This window comes from Macaca mulatta, chromosome 19 (genome assembly GCF_049350105.2).
Source record: "Macaca mulatta isolate MMU2019108-1 chromosome 19, T2T-MMU8v2.0, whole genome shotgun sequence".
NCBI classification, from domain to species: domain Eukaryota; kingdom Metazoa; phylum Chordata; class Mammalia; order Primates; family Cercopithecidae; genus Macaca; species Macaca mulatta.
The window spans coordinates 56013124-56038596 of record NC_133424.1 but is presented as its reverse complement, the minus strand read 5'-3'; the positions used below and the strand labels follow the sequence as shown (position 1 = coordinate 56038596).

The window sequence follows — 25473 nt, the reverse complement described above, 5'->3', positions numbered from 1 at the left end:
GAGTGCAGTGGCTCAATCTCGACTCTGCCTCCAGGGTTCAAGTGATCCTCATGCCTCAGCCTCCCAAGTAGCAGGGATTACAGGCAACCCCCCATCACCTCTGGCTAATTTTTGTACTTTTAATAGAGGCAGGTTTCACCATGTTGCCCAGACTGGTCTCAAGCTCCTGACCTCAGGTGATCCACCCGCCTCGGCCTCCCAAAGTGTTGGGATTACGGGCATGAGCCACCGCGCCCAGCCCCATGTACTCTTCATGCCAGTTACAACCACCACGGACTCATGGCCAATCCCAATTTATCCGTAACTCCAGTCATATGTGTAAGCGCTATTATGGAGAGATCAGGAAAAGCCTCTCAAATTGACATCTGTACCAAGATATGAATGGTGAGCACAAGAGCAGGTATTCAAAGGTCAGAGGGAAAAGCATTTTCAGGCGGAGGGAACGGCAAGAGCAAAGGCCCGAGATGGCAAAGAGAGTTTGGCATAAGGTGGAGCTGGACAGGAGTGGAGGGAGGAGGAAGTAGGTGGGGTCAGAAAGATAAGCACGGCCAGACCAGCTGTATAGCCCTGAGGCCATGATAAAGATTTTTGGACTTTTTTTCCTAATGGGATTCCTTTGGGGAGTTTAAGCCGGAATGTGACACTTCCAGGAAGACTGGAATGTAGTCATAGATCAACTCTAACATGGTCTATAAGACCATTTCCCCTCTCCAGTTCGGTTCTAGGCATACTATGCTGCTCTTGCTTCCTCAATCAAACCATGTGCTTTTTTTTTTTTTTGGCCTCTGGGCCTTGGCGCTTGTTCACTCTGCCAGATCCATTCCCATTCTAGCTGGCTCCTATTCGTACTTGGCTTAAGGATCACCACCTCCTGGAAGCCTTTCTAGAACCATAGGCCGGGGCAGGCGCCTCTTAGGCTCCCATAGTCCCCTGTGTTCCTCACTCCAGGTCTGACCTTCTGGGTAGTAGTTGTCTAATTAGGTGTGTATCTCCTCGACTGGGGCGCCGTGAGTACAGGAGTATGGTTCACTGCAGAAACCATAGAATCTGCCAGCATAGGGTCTGACACCTAGGAGATCAATAAACATTTATCCTGGCTGGGAGGGGTCCTGACCCTCGTGCCCCTCTCAGGATGCAAACTGATCCCCAACGAAAGCAAGGTTACCCACTTCGCGTTAGTCTGCAGTCCCTGCGCGCATGCGCTTTGCTCAGGTTGCCCCGCCATATGCTAATCACTGCGCTCAGGAGTAAGGCCTCCTCGGGGAATATGCAAATCACTCCTTCCAGTTCTGGAGGCCTTTCATTGTCCCGCGCTAGGATTATGCAAATAAGCAGGCCTCGGGCCCAGGATCCAGTCCGAACTAGCGCCCTCCACCCCCAGCGCATCTCATTTTTATAAGTAGCGTTCCTGCCCCCCACACGCACGCGCGAACCCTTCAGCTTGTTGTTCCTTCGGGCCGCGGACTGTACCAAGTAAACCCAGGCAGCGAGGGGCAAAGCACGGCGCCCCCCGCGCGGGTCTCGTCGACGGCCCGACGCTCATAGCCCCTCTTCACACAGAGCTACAGGACTAGTCCGTCTCACCGCGCAAGCGCCCTAGGCTCTTCACGCCCCCTGCGCGCTCTCCTACCCTGCTTGCGACGCAGGCGCAGAGGCTGGGCGTGCAGCTGCCGCCGCAGAGCCGGAGCGGGGGCCGCCGGCGCCGGTGAGTGTCCCGGGCAGGGGTGCGCGGGGCATGCCGGGAAGCGGGCGCTACGGCCCCGCTGCATGATGGGAACGACGACTCCCGTCGCCGGGGAGCCGGCGGTCTGGGGCCATGGTGACCCGAGGGCTTCCTTTTCTCCCCCTACGCGGCTGTGCCGCCCTGGGGCATCCTGGGAGAACCGAGCGCTCCGCCTTGAAGCGCTGTGGGAGTCGGTCCGCTAGTCGTTGTAGGCCTGGTGCATCCTGGGAAAGAGTGTCCCAGATCCTCGTCGAGACCGGTTCCTTTTATCCCACACCTGCCACTGACCGTCTTGGAGGCTTGGAGCGCTTCCACACAGGGAGTCCGGGAAGGTGGTCGCTATAGGCCCAAGGCATCCTGGGAAAAACTGCCACAAGGAATTGTGGGAACTGGCCCTTATTGTCCCGTAGTGGAAGGTTTTGCCCTCGTCTCATTGCTCGAGCATTGGAACGGGTTCCTATTGTGTTCACGCGGGGCATCTTGGGAATTGGCTGCTACAGACCCAGGGCATTGTGGGGTCTCCAGCACTGTGTTTGCCTTTCAGTTTGGCTGCCATAGGCGTGGTAGGAGTGGGCTTGTGAACCAAGGGATGGCCCTACCTGACGTCTGGAATACTCAGGAAGGGGCCTTGTGTTATGTGGGCTTGGAAAAGTGTAGGCTGATGGGCATTGTCTTCTGGTAACTTCATGGGACGGTCTTGATTGCCCCAGGTGTATGGTTGCCATATAAAATATACAATGTCTAGTTAAATTTGAATTTCAGATAAACAATTATATCCAAAAGATACAACCTTTTAGAAAAGTATGTTTCAAATATCACATGGAACATAGCTATATTAAATAACTGTTTAGGCCAGTTGCAGTGGCTTATGCCTGTGATACTAACGCTTTGGGAGGCTGAGGCAGGAGGATCACTTGAGACCAGGAGTTCAAGACCAGCCTGGGCAACATAGCGAGACCCCCGTCTCTACAAAAAAAAAGTAAAAATTAAGCCTGGCGTGGTGGCGCACACGTGTAGTCCCAGCTCCTCTGCTATGGGTGAGTAGGGTACCATGAGCATAGGAGTTTGAGGTTACAGTGAGCTAACCTTCCAACCTGGTTATGGGAATTACATGAGTTAAGACCTGGAAGCCCCTTTCCTACAGACCACCCTACTGCAGTCCAGCCTGGGCAACTGAGCGAGACCCTGTCTCTTAAAAAATATAAATAAGTAGGCTGGGCACGGTGGCTCACGCCTGTAATCCCAGTACTTTAGGAGGCCGAGGCGGGCGGATCATGAGGTCAGGAGATTGAGACCATCCTGGCTAACACGGTGAAACCCCGTCTATACTAAAAATACAAAAAATAGCCGCCGCAGCTACTCGGAAGGCTGAGGCAGCAGAATGGCCTGAAGCCAGGAGGCGGAGCTTGCGCCACCGCCTTCCAGCCCGGGCGACAGAGTGAGAGTCCACCTCAAAAAAAAAAAAAAAAAAAAAAAAAGCAGGGCGTGGTGATGGCTGCCTGTAATCCTAGCTACTAGGGAGGCTGAGGCAGGGGGGAGGTTGCAGTGAGATCGTGCTACTGTACTCCAGCCTGGGCAAAAAAGTGAGACTCCATCTCCAAAAAAAAAAAGAAGGAGGAGGAGGACTTTCTTGACAGCAACAGTGGGTGTACTAAGACGCACAGACGGGAAAAGGCCTTGTGTGCACAGGGAGAGGTGAGAGGTCGGGAATATCTGGAGTTTACAGAGGGGTGGGGGTGGGAGTAGTAATGGCCACGTGGTCTGGATGGAATACCCGCCACACACCAGCAATTTCTATCAGTGAGCCTACTGAATCTTCAGAAAAACCTTTTGAGCTGAGAAATCATTTTATGAAAGGTGTGGCTTCCAATCCTAGTTCATCCACTTACCAGATGGTGACCTTGGGCTATTCACTTACCACCTGTGTGTCTGTTTTCTCATCTGTACAAAGGAGGTAATTCCAACCTAGTTATGGGGAGTACGTGAGTTAAGGCCTGGAAGCCCCTTTCTTACAGAGAAGGAAACAGGCTGGAGAAGTTAAGTTCTTCGCTTGGTGCTACACAGCTAGAGCTTGGCAAACCTAGACACTATCTTGCCAATGGATACAGAACTAAGGCTGATAGTCACAAACTAGTACAGCCATACCAATTGTTTAAATATTAAAATACTTTCAGATGGGTTGGTGTGTCACTGCTCACAAGTACTCGCTGTCCCTAACTGCCACTTTGGACCCTCCCTGTGGTATTATATATATAAATATGTTGGTTTTTATCCACAGTTCCTGGCTGCTAACTCCTATAGCCTTTGTTTGTGTTCTCTTGTTATAATGTTGTGTACCTTAGGCCTGGGGCAGGTCTCAAGAAACAATCTCTCTGACCTCCTCCTTCCCTCCATTTCCTGCCCCAGGGCAAGACTCTAATCTTCCCCACCTTCCTGATTGTTGGTCTTAAGACATTTTCAGAGAATTCCATGCCTAATGCTGCTGTCTTTTTTTGAGACGGAGTCTCACGCTGTTGCCCAGGCTGGAGTGCAGTGGCGCGATCTCGGCTCACTGCAAGCTCCGCCTCCCGGGTTCCCGCCATTCTCCTGCCTCAGCCTCCTGAGTAGCTGGGACTACAGGCGCCCGCCACCGCGCCCGGCTAATTTTTTGTATTTTTAGTAGAGACGGGGTTTCACTGTGGTCTCGATCTCCTGACCTTGTGATCCTCCCGCCTCGGCCTCCCAAAGTGCTGGGATTACAGGCTTGAGCCACCGCGCCCGGCCAATGCTGCTGTCTTAAAGCCTCTGTAAAAACCCTAGAGGACTGGGTTTGGAGAGCTTCCACATAGCTGACCACATGAGGGTTCCTGTAGGGTGGCACCCCAGGGAGGGCGTGAAGCTCCCTGCCCCTTCCCTTATACCTTGCCTTACACATCTCTTCATCTTTCTTCTTTGCAATAATAAACCAGAAAATCTAAATAAGCATTTCCTTGAGTTCTGTGAGCAGCTCCAGCAATTTTTTTTTTTGTAAGAGGGGTTATCCAGGCTTAAGTGCAGTGGCAAGGTCACGGCTCACTGCAGCCTTGACCTTCCAGGCTCAAGTGATCCTCCTGCCTCAGCCTCTCAGGTAACTGGGACTGTAAGCATATGCCACCACTCCGGCTAACTTTTTTTTTTTTTTTTTTTTTTTTTGAGACAGAGTCTCGCTCTGTCACCCAGGCTGGAGTGCAGTGGCCGGATCTCAGCTCACTGCAAGCTCCGCCTCCCGGGTTCACGCCATTCTCCTGCCTCAGCCTCCCGAGTAGCTGGGACTACAGGCGCCTGCCACCTCGCCCGGCTAAGTTTTTGTATTTTTAGTAGAGACGGGGTTTCACTGTGTTACCCAGGATGGTCTCGATCTCCTGACCTCGTGATCCGCCCGTCTCGGCCTCCCAAAGTGCTGGGATTACAGGCTTGAGCCACTGCGCCCGGCCCGGCTAACTTTTGTAATTTTTTTTTTTTTTTTTTTTTTTTTGGTAGAAACAAGGTTTGCCATGTTGCCCAGGCTGGTCTCAAACTCTTGAGCTCAGGTGATCTGCCTGCCTCGGCCTCCCAAAGTGCCAGGATTACAGGCGTGGGCCACCGCACCCAGCCTTATTTTCTTTAAAAAGTCGGGTGTGGTGGCTCACGCCTGTAATCCCAGCACTTTGGAGGGCTGAAGCGGGTGGATTGCTTGAGCTCTGGGGCACCATGGTGAAACCCTGTCTCTACCAAAAATACAAAAATTAGCTGGGCGTGTGGATAGCGTTGGAATGGAATTGGAGGGGACACCTAGCCTGTGTCTGCTGTGCAGTGTGTGGGGAAAAAGCCCCACACATTTGGTCACAAAATTCTGTGTTGATGATTGTTATGGTGGTAGTGTGAGAGTAGAGGAAAAACATAGTTTGAGGGTTTTTTCCCCCATAACACTCCCCCAACCCCAGACCTCCCCATGGTCCAGCAACTAAAGGGTTAATGCCTGGCATCCGTCCCTGCTCCACTCTCAGTTCTGATTGGTGCCCACACCAGTCTCCACTATTGAATATTTGGAGTGTCACCTCTCCCTGTCCCACTGAATAAGAACCAGAAGGCAGCCTTGTTGCCCACATGGGGAAATTAAGACCTAGAGAGGGGGCCAGGTGCTGTGGCTCACGCCTGTAATCCCAGCACTTTTCGAGGTTGAGGTGTGTGGATCACCTGAGGTCAGGAGTTCAAGCCCAGCCTGGCCAACATGGTGAAACCCCATCTCTACTAGAAATACAAAATTAGCTGGGCGTGAGGACACACGCCTGTAGTTGCAGCTACTTGGGAAGCTGAGGTAGGAGAATTGCTTGAGCCTGGGAGGTGAAGGTTGTAGTGAGCTGAGATCGCGCCACTGCACTCCAGCCTGGGCAACAGAGCGAGACTCTGCCTAACTGAAAAAAAAGACCTAGAGAGGGGCAGGGCTTGTAGTCAATTCCCTGTAGACAGTCAGGGACACAGCTGGGGTCCTCTGTGCCCCACCCCAGCAATGAGCACACAGTTGGGCTTAGGGTGGGGATGGGTGCTATGTAAAAATTTATTGAATCATCACAGGCCTTTCCTTTCCCCCTATCCAGCATCCCTCTCTACCTGCCAACATCCTGTATTAGAGAACTTGTGGCCGAGGTGTGGCTGTGGAGAGCTGGCCGGGGAGGGACGCTGCTCAGCTGCTGCTCTGCTCCTGTCTCCTGTCCCCTCTCCCGGCCATGACAGAGACCCGTGAGCCAGCTGAGACTGGGGGCTATGCCAGCTTGGAAGAAGACGACGAAGACCTTTCCCCAGGTAAGGTGGCCTTAGAGGTGGTGGCGTTGGCTTGACTGTCATCCTTGCTTAGGGTTTGGCCTCCATTGGGAAATGTTGATGGGCAGTGGCTGCTTGTCTTGCTAGGGGTTCTATTCTGACTGAGACTCCTTGTCCTGGTAGGGGATCTCTTCCAGTCGGGACTTCTGGGGACTGTAGATTGACTGGGGTCTCTCTCCTTGCTGGAGGTTCTAGATTGGCTATGATTTCCTTCCTTGCTGGGGGTTCTAGATCGGCTGTGAGCTTTCTCCTTGCTGGAGGCTCTAGGTTGTCTGTAACCACTCTGCCTACTGGGGCTTCTAGATCGGCTGTGATCTCTCTCCTCGCTGGGGCTTCTGGATTGTCTGTGTTCTTTCTCCTCGCTGGGGCTTCTAGATTGTCTGCGCTCTCTCTCCTTGCTGGGGCTTCTCCATCGTCTGTGATCTCTCTCTTTGCTGGGGCTTCTGGATTGTCTGTGTTCTTTCTCCTCGCTGGGGCTTCTAGATTGTCTGCGCTCTCTCTCTTTGCTGGGGCTTCTCCATCGTCTGCAATCTCTCTCTTTGCTGGGGCTTCTGGATTGTCTGTGCTCTTTCTCCTTGCTGGGGCTTCTAGATTGGCTGTGATCTCTCTCCTTGTTGAGGCTTCCAAGTCGGCCGTGATATTTCTCCTTGCTGGGGCTTCTAGATCGTCTGTGATCCCTCTCCTTGCTGGGGCTTCTAGATCGGCTGCGATCACCCTCTTTGCTGGGGCTTCCAAGTTGGCTGTGATCTCTCTCCTTGCTGGGGCTTCTGGATCGGCTATGATCTCTCGCCTTGTTGGGACTTCTAGATCGGCTGTGATCTCTCTCCTTCTTGGGACTTCTAGATGGGCTGCGATCTCTTTGCTTGTTGGGGCTTCCAGATTGACTGTGACCGTTCTCCTTCCTGGGGCTGCTAGATCCTCTGCGATCTCTGTCTTTGCTGAAGCTTCTAGAATGGCTATGACTTCTTTCCTCGCTGGGGTTTCTAGACCAGTTGTGACTTCTTCCTCTTCTGGGGGTTCTAGGTTGGTTTTGACTTTTCCCCTTGCTGTGGGTTCTAGACTGGCTATGTCTTCCCGTCTGGCTCAGAATTCCCTTCCGGGTACGACTTCTTGCCCTGCTGTGGTTTCTCTTCCAACTGTGACTTCTCGTCCTGCTGTGCGTCCTCTTCTGACTGCCACTTCTTGACCTTCTGGGGCTTCTAGATTGACTGTGACTTTGCGGCCTGCTGTGGGTACTGGCCTGGTTATAACTCTTGACCCTGCTGGACGTTTCAGTGGGGCTGTAACTCTTTTCCCTACTGGGGATGATCATCTGACCGTAGCTCTTCACCTTCCTTGATGACGATGGAGATGGGCTGTCACTCTTCTCCTTGGAGGGAATTCCAGTCAGGGTTTGACACTTGGCTGTACTGGGAGTTACAGCCAGCTCGGAACTCCTCCCCATACCTGAGCCTCCTGGTGGGCGGTAACTCTTCTTGCTCATATTTCTAGGCTGGCTGTCACTTCTTTCCCTGTTGCTGGTTCTAGGCCGGCCGTAACTCTTTCCCTGGCTCCGTTTTTGCTGTGAAGTGGGAGTTCTCACCCTGCTGGCCATGGCTGGTCTGGCACCATGAGTTCTTATCCTGCCAGGAGTGCTGGCCCTGCTGGGTGACCTCTTGGAGCTTCGGCTTCCCCTTCTGCCAGGTGTCCTACCCCGGCTGTGTGTGCCCTTCCGCTGGTGGCATCTCACGCCGCTGGCCTTGCTGGCTTTGCTGGCTTTGCTGGCTTTGCTGGTCCTGGTGTCGGTGCTCACCCTGCTGGGTGTTCTTGCCTTGCTGTGGACTCGGGACCTGCTGCTGGGCAGGTTAGAAGGGGCTCTTTTTGTACTGGTCGATTTGGTGGACTTGGAACTGCTTGGGCTCACGACCAAGTTGGGGGATGTCGCTGGCTTGGTGGGCACTAAAGATCTGTTGGGCGTTGCTGATTTGGTGGACTTCAAGGAGGCAGGAGGCTTGGGATCCGCAGTGGGCATGGAGGATCCACTGGGTGCCGGGGACATACTGGGCTTTGAAGATCTCTTAGGTGAAGACATGGTGGGCGCAAAAGGGCTTGTGGTCCTGGAAGTCACAGTAGACATGAAACACCTGGTAGCCGTGGACGATGACCTGATTGCCTGTCATAGGCCAACTGTGTGAAGTCACAGTGGGCACTGAAGACTCTGCAGGGTGAGTGGTATGAAGTCAGAGGTGGGAGGAGAGGGCAGGTGTCCCACCCAGCCTGAGGCTGGAGATATTTCCTCTGGTTTGCAGCCATTTAGCAGATGTCTTCTGAGGCTGACTCATGCCCAGCATTGCTGGGGACAGAGAGATGGGGCAGACCCAGGTCCTGCCTTTGAGGAGCCCATAGTCAGTGGGTGGGGAGGGGGTCACTGCCCAGAGTGGTCAGGGTGTGATGGAGAGCGGAGCAGGGGCCGGGGAGCCCATACGAGAGAGACACTGACTGCCTGGGGAGTCAGCAAGGACTTCACAGAGGAGGTGACATGAGCTTGGAGGTGACTCCAGCCTGGGGCACAGAGCAAGACTCCGTCTCAAAAAAAAAAAAAAAAGAACGGGTCACCCAGGTGGGCAGGGAGCAGAGGCTAAGGCTTTGGGGAGGGAGATCAGGGTCTTGGGGCCACTATCATCCATTGACCCACATGTCCTCTGCTGGGGACCCCAAGATCATACCTGCCCTTGAGGATTTCCCAGTCAGATAAAGCAGATACCCTGGGGGGCAGCTGACTGCAGTCAGCTTCTAGGACAGTAACAGGAGGAGGTGCTGGGGCATCGGAGAGAGACCTGGCCGGGAGCCTGGGGCATCAGGATGGTGGCTTCACAGAGGACGGAGTTTGTGCTGGGTCTTGAAGGATGAGTTAGGGGGTCACCAGGTGGACAGAGTGGGGAATAGCCCATGCCAAGGCCTCAGGAAACGATTTTTTTTTTTTTTTTTGAAACAGACTCTTGCTCTGTCGCCCAGGCTGGAGTGCAGTGGCACAATCTCGGCTCACTGCAAGCTCCGCCTCCCGGGTTCACGCCATTCTCCTGCCTCAGCCTCCCCAGTAGCTGGGATTACAGGCGCCCGCCACCTCGCCCGGCTAATTTTTTTCTATTTTTAGTAGAGACGGGGTCTCACGGTGTTAACCAGGATAGTCTCGTTCTCCTGACCTCGTGATCCACCCGCCTCGGCCTCCCAAAGTGCTGGGATTCCAGGCGTGAGCCACCGCGCCCGGCCAGGAAACGATTGTTAAATGGCGGGAACCAGTAGGAGAGAGCTGCAGGGGCGGATGTTCAGAAGAAAACGGTTATAACCCGTCTGGGCTGGTGATGCTGGGAACCCAGCAGGAGGGTGGTAGAAAAAATGACTGGCTGCCTGGGATGAGGAGGTCTGGGACGGCCTCACCAAAGAGGAAGGCCTCCCACTGGGTCCTAAAGGATGGTGGGAAAAACTAGGGCAGGACATTCCCACCAGAGGGAGGAACAGTGTGTGTGAAGCCTCAGAACAGGCTTTTCAAATTCCATGCACAGATATCCATGCCATAAATATGTCGTAAGTACTTTCTTTGTACAAAGGAAGTGTTCTAGATGCTAGGGCCACAGCAGTGAACCAGACAAAATCCCTGTTCTCGGGGACAGGCAGTAAACAAGCACACAAGCAAATGTTGTATGCAGTGAGTCAGAAGATGGAGAAAAATGAGCCCGGCGCGGTGGCTCATACCTGTAATCCCAGCACTTTGGGAGGCTGACATGGGTGGATTACCTGAGGTCAGGAGTTTGAGACCAGCCTGGCCAAGAAGGTGAAACCCCATCTCTACTAAAAATACAAAAATTACCTGGGCGTGATGGTGCGCGCCTGTAATCCCAGTTACTTGAGAGGCTGAGGCAGAAGAATTGCCTGAACCCAGGAGGTGGAGTTCCCAATGAGCTGAGATCACACCACTGCACTCCAGCCTGGATGGCAGAGCGAGACTCCATCTCAAAAGAAGATGGAGAAAAATCAAGCAGAGTAAGGGGCATAGGGAGTGCTAGGGAGTGGCCAGGGTGTCACTGAGAAGGTGACACTTGAGAAGAGACATGGAATGGAGAGTGACATCGGCAGAAAGGATGGCAAAGACCCTGAGGCAGGTACGGGCCTGGGGTGTCAGGGAAGGTGAGGAGCCTGGTATGAAGAGCCTTGTGGCCACTGTGATGACAGGAGCAAGGGCGGAGCACAGGGTGCAGCAGCAGGATCCTCTGGGTTCTGGGAGAAACTGAGGAATGGGGCCGGGATGGATACAAGGTGAGGCTTTTGGCAGGCTCCTGCCACTGAGGCCAAAGAAGCTGGTACTTCCCACACTGTGGTCACGGGGACCCCATCTCCAGCCATTACTCTGTTTGTGCGCCCCCATAATGGCAGCTGATGTTGCCCTTTTCCATATATCAACTTTAAAATTTTTCCCCTTTTCTTTTTTTTGGAAACGGAGTCTCGCTGTCTCACCCAGGCTGGAGTGCAGTGGCTTGATACTGGCTCATCGTAACCTTCGCCTCCTCGGTTCAAGCAATTCTTCTGCCTCAGCTTCCCGAGTAGCTGGGACTGTAGGCACCCACCACCCTATACCTGGCTAATTTTTGTATTTTTAGTAGAGACTAAAAATACAAAAAATACAAGAAATAAATTGGGTTTCATGATGTTGCCCAGGGTGGGTCATGAACTCCTGAGTTCAGGCAGTCCGCCCACCTCAGCCTCCCAAAGTGCTAGGATTACAGTCCCTTTTCTTTAAACCTAAACTTGTCCTAGGCATGTCCTTGATAACTGTGAAATCACAGTAATATCTCACCTATAAATAAATATTTTAATTCACCTATGTGTGTGTGTGTATGTGTATGTATGTGTGTATATATATATATATATCTCCATGGCCACAGATATAAAAGTACATCTGTGTGTATGTATATGTTTTAATTTGCACAAATACCTTTTCAAATGGTTGTCTCCCTAAAATGATCCAGTGTCGGCCATGGCCCAGGTTCAGCTTTTCCTGCCAGAGCTGTGTAACCACAGGGGAGTAAGTCGTCTAGCCTCCCTGTGCCTCAGTTTCCACATCCATCAACTGGGGATAGTAACAGTATCGCCCTCAAAGGGTTGTTGGGGATTTAGTGAGTTAATGTATAGGAACAGGGCTTCTACAATAGCAAGGATGCTATTGTTACTGGTGGTTTTTTACTACTCCTGCTTTGTCCTTCCTAAACGCCTCCCACCCACCTCCCCATGGAGGTTTTTTTTTTTCCCCCAAGACGGAGTCTTGCTCAGTCATCCAGGCTGGAGTGCAGTGGTGCAATCTCAGCTCACTGCAACCTCCGCCTCCTGTGTTGAAGCAATTCTCCTGCCTCAGCCTCCCGAGTAGCTGGGATTACAGGCACCCGACACCACACCCAGCTAATTTTTGTATATTTAGTAGAGACAAGGTTTCACCATGTTGGCCAGGCTGGTCTTGAACTCGTGACCTCATGATCTGCCCTCCTTGGCCTCCCAGAGTGCTGGGATTACAGGCATAATCCACTATGCCCAGCCAAAAAAATTATTTTTCAGAGGTAAGGTCTCACTCTGTCACCCAGGCTGGAAGGGAGTGGCACAGTTATGGCTCAAATGCAGCCTCAAACTCCTCGGCTCAAGTGATCCTCCCGCCTCAGCCTCCTGAGAAACTGGTACTACAGGCAATGTGTCACCAGGCCTGGCTAATTTTTAAATTTTTTATAGAGACGGAGTCTTGCTATATTGCCCAGGCTGGTCTCAAACTTCTGGGCTCAAGTGATCTTCCCATCTTGGCCACCCAAAAGTGCTGGGATCACAGGCATGAGCCACCATGCACAGTCCTGTCCCATGCAGTTCTTAGAAGACATTCATTTGCTTGACACAAAGATACAGGGAATCTACCAGGTGCCAGCCTTGTATGCCATGGGGACTCATCTGTGGGGAAGTGAAGGGTAGTGCCCAGGCTACCCTGGTCATACTATGGCAAGTCTGAATGTGAGGTTCAGGGAGGGGACAGCTAGGCCTAGCCCTCTTTCCTCTGATGCCACTGTCTCCCCCTGTCTTTCCCCCTCCAGGCCCTGAGCATTCCTCTGATTCAGAATATACTCTCTCAGAGCCGGACTCCGAAGAGGAAGAAGATGAGGAGGAGGAGGAAGAGGAGACCACTGACGATCCCGAATATGATCCTGGCTACAAGGTGAAGCAGCGCCTTGGCGGGGGCCGTGGTGGCCCATCCCGCCGGGCCCCCCGTGCAGCCCAGCCCCCGGGCCCCCCGGCTCAGCCTTGCCAGCTCTGTGGCCGCTCACCCCTTGGGGAGGCCCCACCGGGAACCCCACCCTGCCGGCTCTGCTGCCCTGCTACAGCCCCCCAGGAAGCACCAGCCCCTGAAGGCAGGGCACTCGGGGAGGAAGAGGAGGAACCACCTCGGGCTGGGGAGGGCCGACCAGCTGGGCGGGAGGAGGAGGAGGAAGAGGAGGAGGAGGGAACCTACCACTGTACGGAATGCGAGGATTCCTTCGACAACCTGGGGGAGCTGCACGGGCACTTCATGCTGCACGCCCGGGGTGAGGTGTAGGCAGAGCCCCCACACAGGGAGCTTGGCAGAAGGGGTGGGGTGGGAGGAGGGGGCCTGAGGAAATTCGGGTTGTGACAGTGGTCATGGGGGATGGGGTACTGCCGGTCTGTGTTGTCTTAGAAGTAGATGTGTGATGGCCAGAATAAAAGCCAAAATCTGTATCTGTGTGTGTTGGTTCAGACAGAGAGAGAGAGAGAGAGAGAGAGAGAGAGAGAGAGAGAGTGAGTGAGTGTGTGTGTGTGTGTATTTCCCCTGTGCTCCTTCTTGGGGAACCTCGGGGTCTTTTGGGAAAGATAACTAACATTTACTATGTGCTTGTATTTGATGGTATTTCCATAGGCTCTAACAATAGAATTTCATTTCTCACTCACAAAATAGTGCTGGGTGAGTCATTTGGGGACCCAGGCCATCCCTTAAGCCTGTTGTCCAGACTGGGTGGCTATGGCCTGGGTCCTGCTGACAGAAGAGGACAGGGAACCTGGTGAGGTGCACGTGTTGTCTTACAAGCCCTGGCCTGCCAGGGGCACACACTGGTTCCATTGACACGCCTCTGCTGAGAAATTAGATACGTGGCCACAGCTAACTGCAAAAACAACCTGGGAGAAGCAGTCTAGCCAAGCGCCCAGAAAGCAGAAAACGGTTTGTGGAGGACCGCTAGGGCTTTCTGCCACATCGCCTAGGAACTTCCACAAAGAGGACTTTAATTATAATCACAGCTACGCTTCCTCAGCGCTTCCTGGGTGTCTGGTGCCAGTCCAAGGGCTTTATATATATTGACTCATAGAAATGGTGCATCTAGGAACTTACAAAAATAGAACCTTAATGATAATTACAGCTGCCATTTTCTGAGCACTTACAGAGTGCTGCACTTAATTTGCATGAGATTATCAGCTTCTTAGAATAACCCTGGGAGATAGGGATTGTGATCCATTAATTCATTTAACAAATATTTTTGAGTACCTGCTGTGTGCTAAGCATTGGGAACACACCAGTGAATAAAATAAAATCGTTGTCCTCATGGAGCTTACATGGGAGTGGGTAGAGGCTGCTGGTGAAGACAGACATAAACAAGTAAGATACAGCATATGCTGGGTGCTGACAAATGCCGTGAGAACAATAAAGCACTGAAAGGAGGCCCGGCATGGTGGCTCACTCCTGAAATCCCAGCACTGAGGTGGGCGGATCGCTTGAGCGCAGGAGTTCGAGACCAGTCTGGGCAGCATGCCAAAACCCCATCTCTACAAAATACAGAAAATTATCTGGGCTAACAATGGTGCACGGCCATAGTCCCAGCTACTAGGGAGGCTTAGATGGGAGGATTGCTGGAGCCTGAGAAGTCAAGGCTGCAGTGAGTGGTGATCATGTCACTGCACTCCAGCCTGGGCAACAGTGAGAACCTGTCTCCAAAAAAAAAAAAAAAAAAAAAAACTGGGCCGGGCGCGGTGGCTCAAGCCTGTAATCCCAGCACTTTGGGAGGCCTAGACGGGTGGATCACGAGGTCAAGAGATCGAGACTATCCTGGCTAACACGGTGAAACCCCGTCTCTACTAAAAAATACAAAAAACTAGCCGGGCGAGGTGGCGGGCACCTGTAGTCCCAGCTACTCGGGAGGCTGAGGCAGGAGAATGGCGTGAACCCGCCGGGAGGCGGAGCTTGCAGTGAGCTGAGATCCGGCCACTGCACTCCAGCCTGGGCGACAGAGCGAGACTCCGTCTCAAAAAAAAAAAAAAAAAAACTGAAGGGAGGCCAGTGGCTCACGCCTATAATTCCAGCACTTTGGGAGGCTGAGGTGGGAAGATTCTTGAGGCCAGGAGTTGAAGACCAGCCTGGGCAACACAGTGGGATCCCATCTACAAAAAATTAAATTAGCAGGGCATGGTGGTGCATGCCTATGGTCCCAGCTAGCTATTCAGGAAGCTGAGGTGGGAAGACTGCTTGAGCCTTGGAGGTTGAGGCTGCAGTGACCTGTGATTATGCCACTGCTCACTGCACTCTAGCCTGGATGATGGCAAGAATTTGTCCCAACAAAAATTTTTAAAAAGGACTGAAGGGAGAACTGTTCTGGAAGGAGGCTGCAGTTTTAAAGAGTGTAGTCCTCCCTGAGAAGGCGACAGATCTGAAGCCAGGGGGAGCCATGTACATCAATGTGGAAGAACACTCCAGGCCAGAGGAGCCTGCCTGGTGTGCCAAGGAGGCCAGAGCTGTAGGGATGAATCCAAGGGTGGCAGAGGATCAGCTCTTTACAGCCTTGCCAAAACTTGGGCTTGGGCTCTGAGATGGGAAGTATAATTCATAATTCACAGAAGCTTGGCACCGAAGCTACTTTGAAAATAGAAGCCTAATTATAATAATAGCTATCATTAACGGAGAATTTACTGGGCAACCAGCCCTGTTCTAAGGCGCTTTACATGTGTTAACTCATAGAAGGTTAGAAACTAAGAACCTTCAAGAATAGAACCTGAATTACTGTAATGGCCATCATTAAGTCAGCGCTCACAGTGGACCAGGCCCTGGACTCAGTGCTTTATGTGGACAATCGCATCAGATGCTTACAAGGTAGGGACTGTTATTTATTTACTCATTCACCCAACAATGATTTATTGAGCACCTATGAGATGGCAGGCACTGCTCTGGGAGTTGGAAATATAGCAGTGAACACGATGAACAAAAACCCCCTCCCGGCTGGGTGCGGTGGCTCACTCCTGTAATGCCAGCACTTTGGGAGGCCGAGACGGGCGGATCATGAGGTCAGGAGATTGAGACCATCCTGGCTAACACAGTGAAACCCCGTCTCTACTAAAGAATACACAAAATTAGCCCGGCGTAGTGGCTAGCGCCTATAGTCCCAGCTACTCAGGAGGCTGAGGCAGGAGAATGGCATGAACCCAGAAGGCAGAGGTTGCAGTGAGCCGAGATTGCGCCACTGCACTCCAGCCTGGGCGACAGACCGAGACTCCGTCTCAAAAAAAAAAAAAAAAACCACCCTCCCTTTGTGGAGGTTATAATGGGGAAGACAGTAATCAAGTGTTTAAGTAAAATATACAAATTGTATGGAATGTTAGATAGTCATAAGTGCTATGGAGAAAAGAACAGGGTGGGAAGCTTGTGTGTGTGAAGGTTACAGTTTTAAGTAGGATGGTCAGGGAAGGCTTCACTGAGGTGGCATCAGAGCAGAGACCTAGAGAAGGGGCAGGAGTGAGCCTTGTGGCTGTCTGGGGACAGTAAGTGCAATGGCCTGAGGTGGGAGCCCACTTGGGGTGCTTGGGAAGAAGACACAGGGCCACAAGGCTGGAACTGAGGAAGACAGGAGGTGAAGTCAGAAAGTAGCAGAGCCGGGCGCGGTGGCTCAAGCCTGTAATCCCAGCACTTTGGGAGGCCGAGGCGGGCGGATCACAAGGTCAGGAGATCGAGACCACAGTGAAACCCCGTCTCTACTAAAAATACAAAAAATTAGCCGGGCGCGGTGGCGGGCGCCTGTAGTCCCAGCTACTCAGGAGGCTGAGGCAGGAGAATGGCGGGAACCCGGGAGGCGGAGCTTGCAGTGAGCCGAGATCGCGCCACTGCACTCCAGCCTGGGCAACAGCGTGAGACTCCGTCTCCAAAAAAAAAAAAAAAAAAAAGAAAGTAGCAGAGAATCAGGCCATAGGGACCATATACTGACTTTGGCATTCTCTCTGAGTCTTGAGTCCTCTGAGTAATCTGAGTGCTCATAATAATCTTTAGAGGCTACTTTTATGACCATTTTATAACTGCTACAACAGGCCAGGCATGGTTGCTCACGCCTGTAATCTCAGCACCTTGGGAGGCCAAGGCGGGTGGATTGCCTGAGGTTGGAGTTCGAGACCAGCCTGGCCAACAAGGTGAAACCCCATCTCTACTAAAAATACAAAAATTTAGCTGGGTGTGGTGGCGTGTGCCTGTTGTCCCAGCTACTTGGGAGACTGAGGCAGGAGAATCGCTTGTACCTGGGAGGCGGAGGTTGCAGTGAGCCCAGATCGCACCACTGCACTCCAGCCTGGGCAACAGAGCAAGACTCTGTCTCAAAAAAAAAAAGAGAGACCAGGCATGGTGGGTCACACCTGTAATCCCAGCACTTTGGGAGGCTGAGGCGGGTGGATCACCTGAGGTCAGGAGTTTGAGACCAGCCTGACCAAGATGGGGAAACCCCATCTCTACTAAAAATACAAAATTAGCCGGGCATGGTGGCACATGCCTGTAATCCCAGCTACTCGGGAGGCTGAGGCAGCAGAATCGCTTGAACCCAGGAGGCGGAGACTGCGGTGAGCTGAGGTCATGCCACTGCACTCCAGCCTGGGCTGGAAACTCCCAACTCAACAACAAAACAAAAACAAACAAACAAACTGCTACAACAGAGGCACAGAGAGGTTGAGTTACCTGCCAGAGGTCACGGAGCCAGTAAGCTGCAGAGCCCTGGTTTGTACCCAGACAACTGGATGCAGGCGCATCCACTCTTAATCACCAAGCCACACACTAGAAATGACAGTCTAGTGCCCACAGCCACCATCCGACTTCCAGGAGTGTATCTGGTCTCCACCGAGCTATTGAGTTTTTTTTAAGTTACGTTGGTTACCAATGTTGAAAAATGGGTAATTTCACATTTAAAAAATTGAAGTTTCTGGACTGTCTTGAAAATTCTAAGATCTGTATTGCTGAATCCCCGATCCCATGGGGACAGTAGTTTGTTGGTGCTGAGTAGGAGTCACTTTCTGGAGGGGAGGCATTCACTCTTATGTGCCCGGTCACCACTGTCTCACATCTGGACACCCCAATCCTGCCTGCTTGGCCCTGAAGAGCATCTGTTTTTTTTTTAAATGTTGGGTTTTTGTTGTTGTTGGTTTTTTTGTGATGGAGACTCACTCTGTCACCCAGGCTGGAGTGTAGTGGCGTGATCTCGGCTAACTGCAGCCTCTGTATTCTGGGTTCAAGAGATTCTCGTGCCTCAGCCTCCTGAGTAGCTGGGACCACAGGCACGGCACTACTACCCCCGGCTAATTTTTGTATTTTTAGTAGAGATGGGGTTTCACCATGTTGGTCAGGCTGGTCTCAAACTCCTGACCTCAAATGATCCACCAGCCTTGGCCTCCCAAAGTGCTGGGATTACAGGTGTGAGCCACCATGTCCGGCCAACATTTGCATTTTTGACACCTATTACAGGATTTCAGACCAAAGCATTTTTCAAAACCCACATTTCTTATCCCAGAATCTCCAAACCTGACATTGATCCACGCTGAACTGACTTTCTTAGCCACTATAGCTTCGCATCATGGAAGCTCAGAATCATCAGCAGAAATTCCGGGCTCGTTAAAACAACAGTGTCTCAGTCCTTTTGTGTGGCTGTAACGTAATACCTGAGACTGGGTAATTCATAAAGAACAAAGGTTAATTCCTCTAGTTCTGGAGACTGGGAAGTTCCAGGTTGGAACCAACAGATTTGGTGTCTTATTAAGGGTTGCTCTCTGCTTCCAAGTTGGTGCCTTCTTGCTGCATCCTTACACAGTGGAAGGTGGCAAAAAGGGACGAACGCTGTGTCCTCAGATGGTAGGAGAGATGGAAGGGGAGAAGGCCTAGCTACTTCCCTTGGGTCCTTTTATAAGGGCACTTATCTTGTTCATGAGGGCAGAGCCCTTATGACTCCGCAGTCTCCTAAAGGCCCCACATCTGAATACTATCACATGGGGTCTTAGGTTCCCAACATATGAATATTAGGGGGACACAGACATTTAACCATAGCATATGGATAAGTGTGATCATAGGTTTTATTTTCTGGAGCAGCACCCCATCCTGTCTTCTGCTGTAAGACAGGATTTCTAAGGACAGATACAGAGAATTTCCATCATTGGCAAATATTCCTAAGGATCACAAGAGACACTATAAATCAGGAGTTGGGTCATTCAGCCAGCATCCATTCAGGATATGGAATCAGGCCAGGCATTTCCCAAAGAGGATTTAATACAGGGAATAGTTACACAGGTGTTAGAAGGCTGAAAGTCAGCCAGACAACGGGGGCTCACGCCTGTAATCCTAGCACTTTGGGAGATCGAGGTGGGCGGATTGTTTGAGCTCAGGAGTTCAAGACCAGCCTAAACAACGTGGTGAAACCCCGTCTCTACAAAAAATTAGCTGTTCATAGTAGTGCACACCCGTAGTCTCAGCTATAGGGAGGGAGGCGGAGGTGGGAGGATCATCTGAGCCCGAGGAGGTCAAGGCTGCAGTGAGCCGAGATTTTGCAACTGCACTCTATCCTGAGCTACACAGTGAGACCCTGTCTCAAAAAAAATGAAGGCCAGGTGCAGTGGCTCACACCTATAATCCCAGCACTTTGGGAGGCCCAGGTGGGCGGATCACTGGAGGCCAGGAGTCTGAGATCAGCCTGAGCAACATAGTGAAACCTCGTCTCTATTAAAAATACAAAAATTAGCCAGTTGTAGTGGTGCACACCTGTAATCCCAGCTACTCGGGAGGCTGGGGCTGGAAAATTGCCTGAACCCAGGAGGCGGAGGCTTCAGTGAGCCGAGATCACGCCACTGCACTCCAGCCTGGGAGACAGAGCAAGACTCAAAAGAATTTAAAAGAGTGCACAGTTTTTTACTAACATGATGGCAGTGGTGCAGGTCGGGCCACAGGAGTCATGTTGACCTATTTTAAGTTTGAGATCTCCATTTGTTTATTCAAATGGTTGTATCTTATGTCTGGGGTTTGGGCTGCAGATAAAAATGTGGAAGTCATCAGTGATGCTATTTAGAGAATCTGTGACGTCTGGAGAGAACAGGAAGCCCAGAGTGTACTTGGGCAGGCTGCTATCTTGGGAGAGCATGTGGGATTAGATCCTTAGGTTTGGGTTTAGGGGAGCCACTGTGGGGGTAGTGTGAAAATATCCGGGTTGGAAACTTCTGAGCGTTCACCAGGAGCCAGAGGAAATATCTGGCTCTTCATGAAGTTGGTATCTTGAAAAAAACTGATGGTCTACTAACTCCAACCAGTCTCCCTATAAGTCACCCCAGCAAAGAGATCCAGGGTAGCCCTGTCCCAAAACACACACACACACCCTACCTACCTACTTGGTAAAGGTAGTGGTTCCCAGGATCGAAATTTCTGCTTCCAGACTCAGAGTAGGTTGAATGTCTTATTAGACCAGGGGTTGGCAAACTTCTCCTGCAAAGGGCTAGATGGTAACTATTTTAAGTTTTGGAAACCATAAGATCTCTGATGCAACTATGCAGATCTGCTGTTCTAGGCAAAAGTAGCCATCAACAATACATAAGTGAATGAGTATAAAACTGTGTTCAAATAAAATTTTATTTGCAAAATCAGGCAGCAGGCTAGAGTTGGCCATAGTTTGCAGACCCCTGTCTTAGGCTGTAAATTCTGTTGCACGTGACAGAAACCCAGAATAATGATGGCTTAAATTAGAAGTTTCTTTCTTTCTTAGATAGCAATATGGAAGTGGGCTGGTATGGTGGCTGTGCTCCCTGAAATTGACCAGAGACCCAGGCTCCTGCTGTCTTGTTGCTCTGCCATCCCATGTGTCGTTCTTGTCCTTATGGTCTGAGATGGCTGGATACTATGTCTGTATTACAGTTAGGAAGGTGGAAAAAAGGTATGTCCCTTTCTTTTCTTTTTTTTAAAAAAGAGTCTCACTCTGTCACCCAGGCTGAAGTGCAGTGGCATGATCTTGACTCACTGCAGCCTGTCTCCCAAATTCAAGCAATTCTCCTGCCTCAGCCTCCCAAGTAGCTGGGGTTACAGGTGTATGCCACCACACCTGACTAATTTTTGTATTTTTAGTAGAGATGGGGTTTCACCATGTTGGCCAGGCTAGTCTCAAACTCCTGACCTCAGGTGATCCACCAGCCTCAGCCTCACAGAGTGCTGGGATTACAGGTGTAAGCCACTGTGCCCCGCCGTCCCTTTCTTAAGCTTGAGTGTTCTACCCAGGAATTTAGCCAGAATCAGTCACATGGCTACATCTAGCTGCGAAGGAATCTGGGAAATGTAGTCTTTTCAGCTACCATGTGCCTAGCTAAAAACTGAGAGACAGTGATCAGTCTACCACATCCACCTCACCTGGGCTTTAAAAACATCCCTCAACATAAACAGAGTCTATAAGTATTATATGCAGGGCATTGACCATTGTCTGCAAGTGCAGGGCAGGTAACTAAGGGGGTAAAACTGGCCTGATGGGACTCATCTCCAGTTGAGGATGACACCCACTGTTCCCCTCCAGCCTGTTGTAGCTTCTGCCCTGCCCCTGCTGACAATGTCACCCTAGGTTGGGCCTTTCAAGAGAGCTGAAAATAGGATCTTAATGGGAAATCTCCCAGTGTTGGCCAAATAAAATCCGAAACAGAAGGTATCTCTGTTTGATTCCAAACCAGTTTCCCCACAAAGCAAGGCCAACTCTGGCCTGAGTTCCCCCACCTGCCCACACCCTTATGTTCTCTGGAAATTCCCACTCAAAAGCCAGAGCTCCCTGTTTAGACATTTTAATATGGATGTTTTCTGTTTTTAGATACTATTCCTGTTAGCTTATTCATACCATTTCACCTACACATATGAAAAAATATTTCATGACCAGAATGATATACAAAATTATTTAAATGAGACATAAATTATCGGGGGACTAGTGCCATCTAGTGCCATGGCCCCTCTGAGTGAGGTTGGCAGGGGGTGGGAAAGAGACACAAGGACTCCAATTGCCACCCCACTCAATTGGGGTCCAGCTCCCAACTGTGCTGCCCCATCCCCAAAAGCCCAAGTTGCTCCACATCTGGAACTCATCTGGTGGCATTACAGGCCAGCAACACCTCACCTTCCCTGCCCCCATTCAGGCAAAGGTCCGGGGCATTTTGCTTCCATTGCCCATGGCATCCATCTGGGAAGAATGAAGGGTGATGACACAGTCTGCAGCTAGGTGTTTAACTGGGAATAAGGGAGACACAAACCATTTCTCTCCCGCACTCCATTCCCATTTTTTTTTTTAACGAAAGATCTCGTTATTGTCTGATTTCACTGTCTCACGAAGGCCCTGTGTCCTCCAAAGACTGAAGCTCTAAATGAGAATCTTCTGGGTCCTCTTTATTAGGAGCCCTCTGCCTTCCCAGGGGAGGGAAGCAAATCCCTCAGGGCCCCCGGAATTCCTGCACCCCGTATCATGGGTGAGTCCTACTGGCCACAGAGCCACCTGTCACCACGGAGACGCTTAAGCTGCACTCAGAGCTCCCCTCGGGCATGCCGAATGTAGTGTTGATGCAGCCCTGCTTCCTGAGCAAAGTCCTGACCGCACTCTGTACAGGCGAAGGTGCCAGGAGGGGCACGGGCCTCATGCATCTGGCGGTGCCGCCTCAGAGAAGCAGCCTGCCCAAAGGTCTTGCCACAGTCAGGACAAGGGAAGGTGGGCTGGGCAGTAGTGGTTGCAACCAGTGGGGTGGGCTTGGCGGCTGGACCGTGGCTGCGCTGGTGGGTGATTAAGGCTTTGGAGGAGGGGAAGGAGCGGGCGCAGGTGAAGCAGATGAAGAGGACCCCCTGCAGCTTCTGGGCCACGAAGTCCGCTGGGTGCTCCCGCTTCATGTGACGCTCCTGGAACTTGGAATCTGCGAAGGTGATGAGGCAGCGGGTGCACTTCGGGGCCCCCAGGTGGCCTGAGAGATGTGCGGAGAGGTCAGGGGAGGCCGGCAGGAGTCTCCAGGACCTCTCCTGAACCCCAGAATCATACCAACAATTAACATTGAGTGTGCTATGTGCTCGGTTCTATGCTAATGCTGGACAACCAAACAGGAGAACTGTTCTTGGACCTATTTTATGGATGAGCAAACTGAGATTCAAAGAGATTAGGCAAGTTGCCCATAGTCAATGAGGCTAGGAAAGGAAATGGTGGAGTCAGGGTTGGAACCCAGAGAGTCAGCCTGCCCAACAGAGGGGTATGGTGATTACAGCACAGCCTTTGGAGCCAGACTGCCTGGGATTGAATCTCAGCTCCACCACTTCCTAGGCAATTACACCAGTTTCCTTATCTGGAAAATGGGCTAATAACAGTATCTACTCCATAGGACTGTTGGAAGGAATAAATGAATTGCTGTACAGTCATTTGCAATTATGACTAATGATAACAGAGAAATCCAGCCCGACATCCAGGATATGGCCTGGTACTCACAGCTAGACCTTGGTGTTCTGTTGAACATAAATTTTCACAAAATATCAAGGACAGACAAGGTCATGCTGTGACTAGAATGAATCAAGACAAGACTATATCATAATAATGTCTGAGCACAGACAAAATATGAATGCTGTCCAAGCAGAAAAATGACCAAACATCCTCCTATCCTGGCTCATGTGAATGTCTGCTGCTACTTTATCAGTCAGAGCTTGAGCCTTGCCTTCTTCCTTCCTCCTTCTGGATAAGATTTATTACGATAGCCAATCATAGAATTGCCCCTGCTTCCTGGTAGCATCCAATCCACAGCAAAACAATTTTGCTCGCACATTCCCCAAAATCACCACCCACAAGCCCAAATCCTATGTCGTTTTTACCACTCTTAGTGAGACACCCCACAGTTCCCCCATGGTGTGTGTTCTTCATTGCAGCGAGAAATAAACCCAACGTGTTCAACTGCACGTGTGTTTCCGGTAATCTCAGGCTCAAGGGCATTGAGACTACAGCTCTTGTTACAAATACCTCTCTCTGCCTCAGTTCCCAGTTTAAAGGGCCTATTATTAGAAGGACTGAATGAGATAATGAATGTTAAAATCGTTCATAATATGAGAATAAGTACACCTAGCTCATAATAAAACAGCAGGAGGTGTTGCTATTACATGGCAAACTGGCTACCATCATTAACCCCTGGCTTTCCCCTTTGCTGCAGTTAATCCCATAACCACCCTGTGAGGTGGATAGTGCCACCCTCTTTTGACAGTCAGGGAAACCAAGGCTCAAGTTACACTGAAAGTCTAGGACACAGGTGGGACCAGAATCTTGGGGCTTTTCTCCCAATAGAACCATTCCCAGCCACGTCTCCAACCCAAGCCTCTCTTGGAAGCCACCCTATCCCTCTGAATGCATAAGCGTTGCAATCCTGCTTATGTGGCCAGAGGAGGGTGAGTACTCTGGCCACATAAGCCGGTGTGAGGAGATGCACTTCCTGCTAGGGCAGCTCAGGGACCATTACAGCCCCTTCTCAACAGGCAAAACTCTGTGGCGCCTTGGACACTGAAGTGCCACAGAGATCTTCTTAGCATCAGCTCCTGCACCCCGCCCTCCTCTAGCCAGCCAGCCATGTGTACTCACAGATGTTGCCTCCTGGGCTCTGGGGACTTCTCTCCTTGGGTGAATCCTGCTGCTTCATGTTCTCTTCAGAGTTCGGGTCCTCCATGGTGCTGGGACCCTTCTAGTCAGGAGAGGAGCGTGCATGAGTGAAGCTGTTCATCTGTTACCAGTCTTAGAGGGCACCCTAAGTCTATGACCTTTGACATCGCCATAGGCTCTCCTTGCCTGCTTTTGACCCTTACGACATACTATCTCCTTGAACTCTAATTGATGGAGTTCTTGCTAAGAGAAGCTTCAAACCTCCCAAAAGACTTCCTGGGTTTGGGACTCAAGAGTCTTTTCACTGGTGTGACCTATGACCTGCTGCATCAAACTAACTCCCTGAACTCAGCGTGGGAGTCTTGATCTTTGACACCAGCGTCATCCCAGTCTCAAGTATCTTGGGGCAGGTAGTGATACCCACCCTTTATTCCAGTTCTTCCCGGGAAACATCCTCTGACATCCTGTGATTTTTGTTCCGCCCAGAGCCCCCGCCTCCCACGCGCACTAGCAGCTGCTATCCCGCTACCCTCAAGCGCTGCCTACAGGTTCCTGCTCCCAGGCCTCAGTTTTCCTCCGTACAGCAGAGGGCTGCCTTTCGCTGCGCCTGTCAGTCGCTAGCTACAGCCCCGCCACCCAGAGAGAAGTGGGATAGCCCACTCAGTCTCAGGGCCCCCGTGGTTTCCGCGCCCTTTTGCCAGATGAGCCTCTCGGAGCCGAGATCCCGGATTTGGCATCCGGCAGTAGTATAGTCGCACCAGTCCGGTCCTCAAAATAACGGGAGGGGTCCTTCTCTGCACTATGGTGCGTTATGATGACGTTCACCCTCCCGCGGCGTAGGTACCGAAGCTTTTTGCGCAAGTCTGGGTAGGTGCTCGTGGTGCGCAGGCGCGTTGACTCCTTCATTGTTCGAGGCCCCGAGGCCGCCGAACAGGGGCGTGAGCACTTCGGCCGTTCTGCGCAGGCGCTGCGAAGGGCTAGGTCTCTGCGGTAGCGCTTCCAAGACACACC

At 51.5% G+C, this 25473-nt stretch overlaps 3 protein-coding genes across 6 annotated transcripts; 1 reads left to right on the top strand and 2 right to left on the bottom strand.

Moving 5' to 3' along the window:
- Positions 1-1523: 1523 nt before the first annotated feature.
- On the top strand, positions 1524-13216 carry ZNF428 (zinc finger protein 428). Its single transcript, NM_001270769.1, has 3 exons — positions 1524-1705; positions 6319-6523; positions 12643-13216. Exons 2-3 carry the CDS (start codon positions 6448-6450, stop codon positions 13140-13142), a joined length of 576 nt encoding a protein of 191 aa, NP_001257698.1. The 5' UTR covers positions 1524-1705; positions 6319-6447; the 3' UTR covers positions 13143-13216.
- On the bottom strand, positions 6365-8612 carry SRRM5 (serine/arginine repetitive matrix 5). Its single transcript, NM_001270770.1, is given in 1 exon segment — positions 6365-8612. A coding segment is annotated over 1 exon segment (2130 nt). The 3' UTR covers positions 6365-6482.
- Positions 13217-20441: 7225 nt separating the features above from the next.
- Positions 20442-25238, bottom strand: ZNF576 (zinc finger protein 576). Of its 4 annotated transcripts, none has more exons than XM_077976351.1 (3): positions 25045-25238; positions 24445-24544; positions 20442-22801 (listed from the first exon to the last, which is right to left on the bottom strand). In XM_077976351.1, exons 2-3 carry the CDS (start codon positions 24527-24529, stop codon positions 22374-22376), a joined length of 513 nt encoding a protein of 170 aa, XP_077832477.1. In that variant the 5' UTR covers positions 24530-24544; positions 25045-25238; the 3' UTR covers positions 20442-22373.
- Positions 25239-25473: the final 235 nt, after the last annotated feature.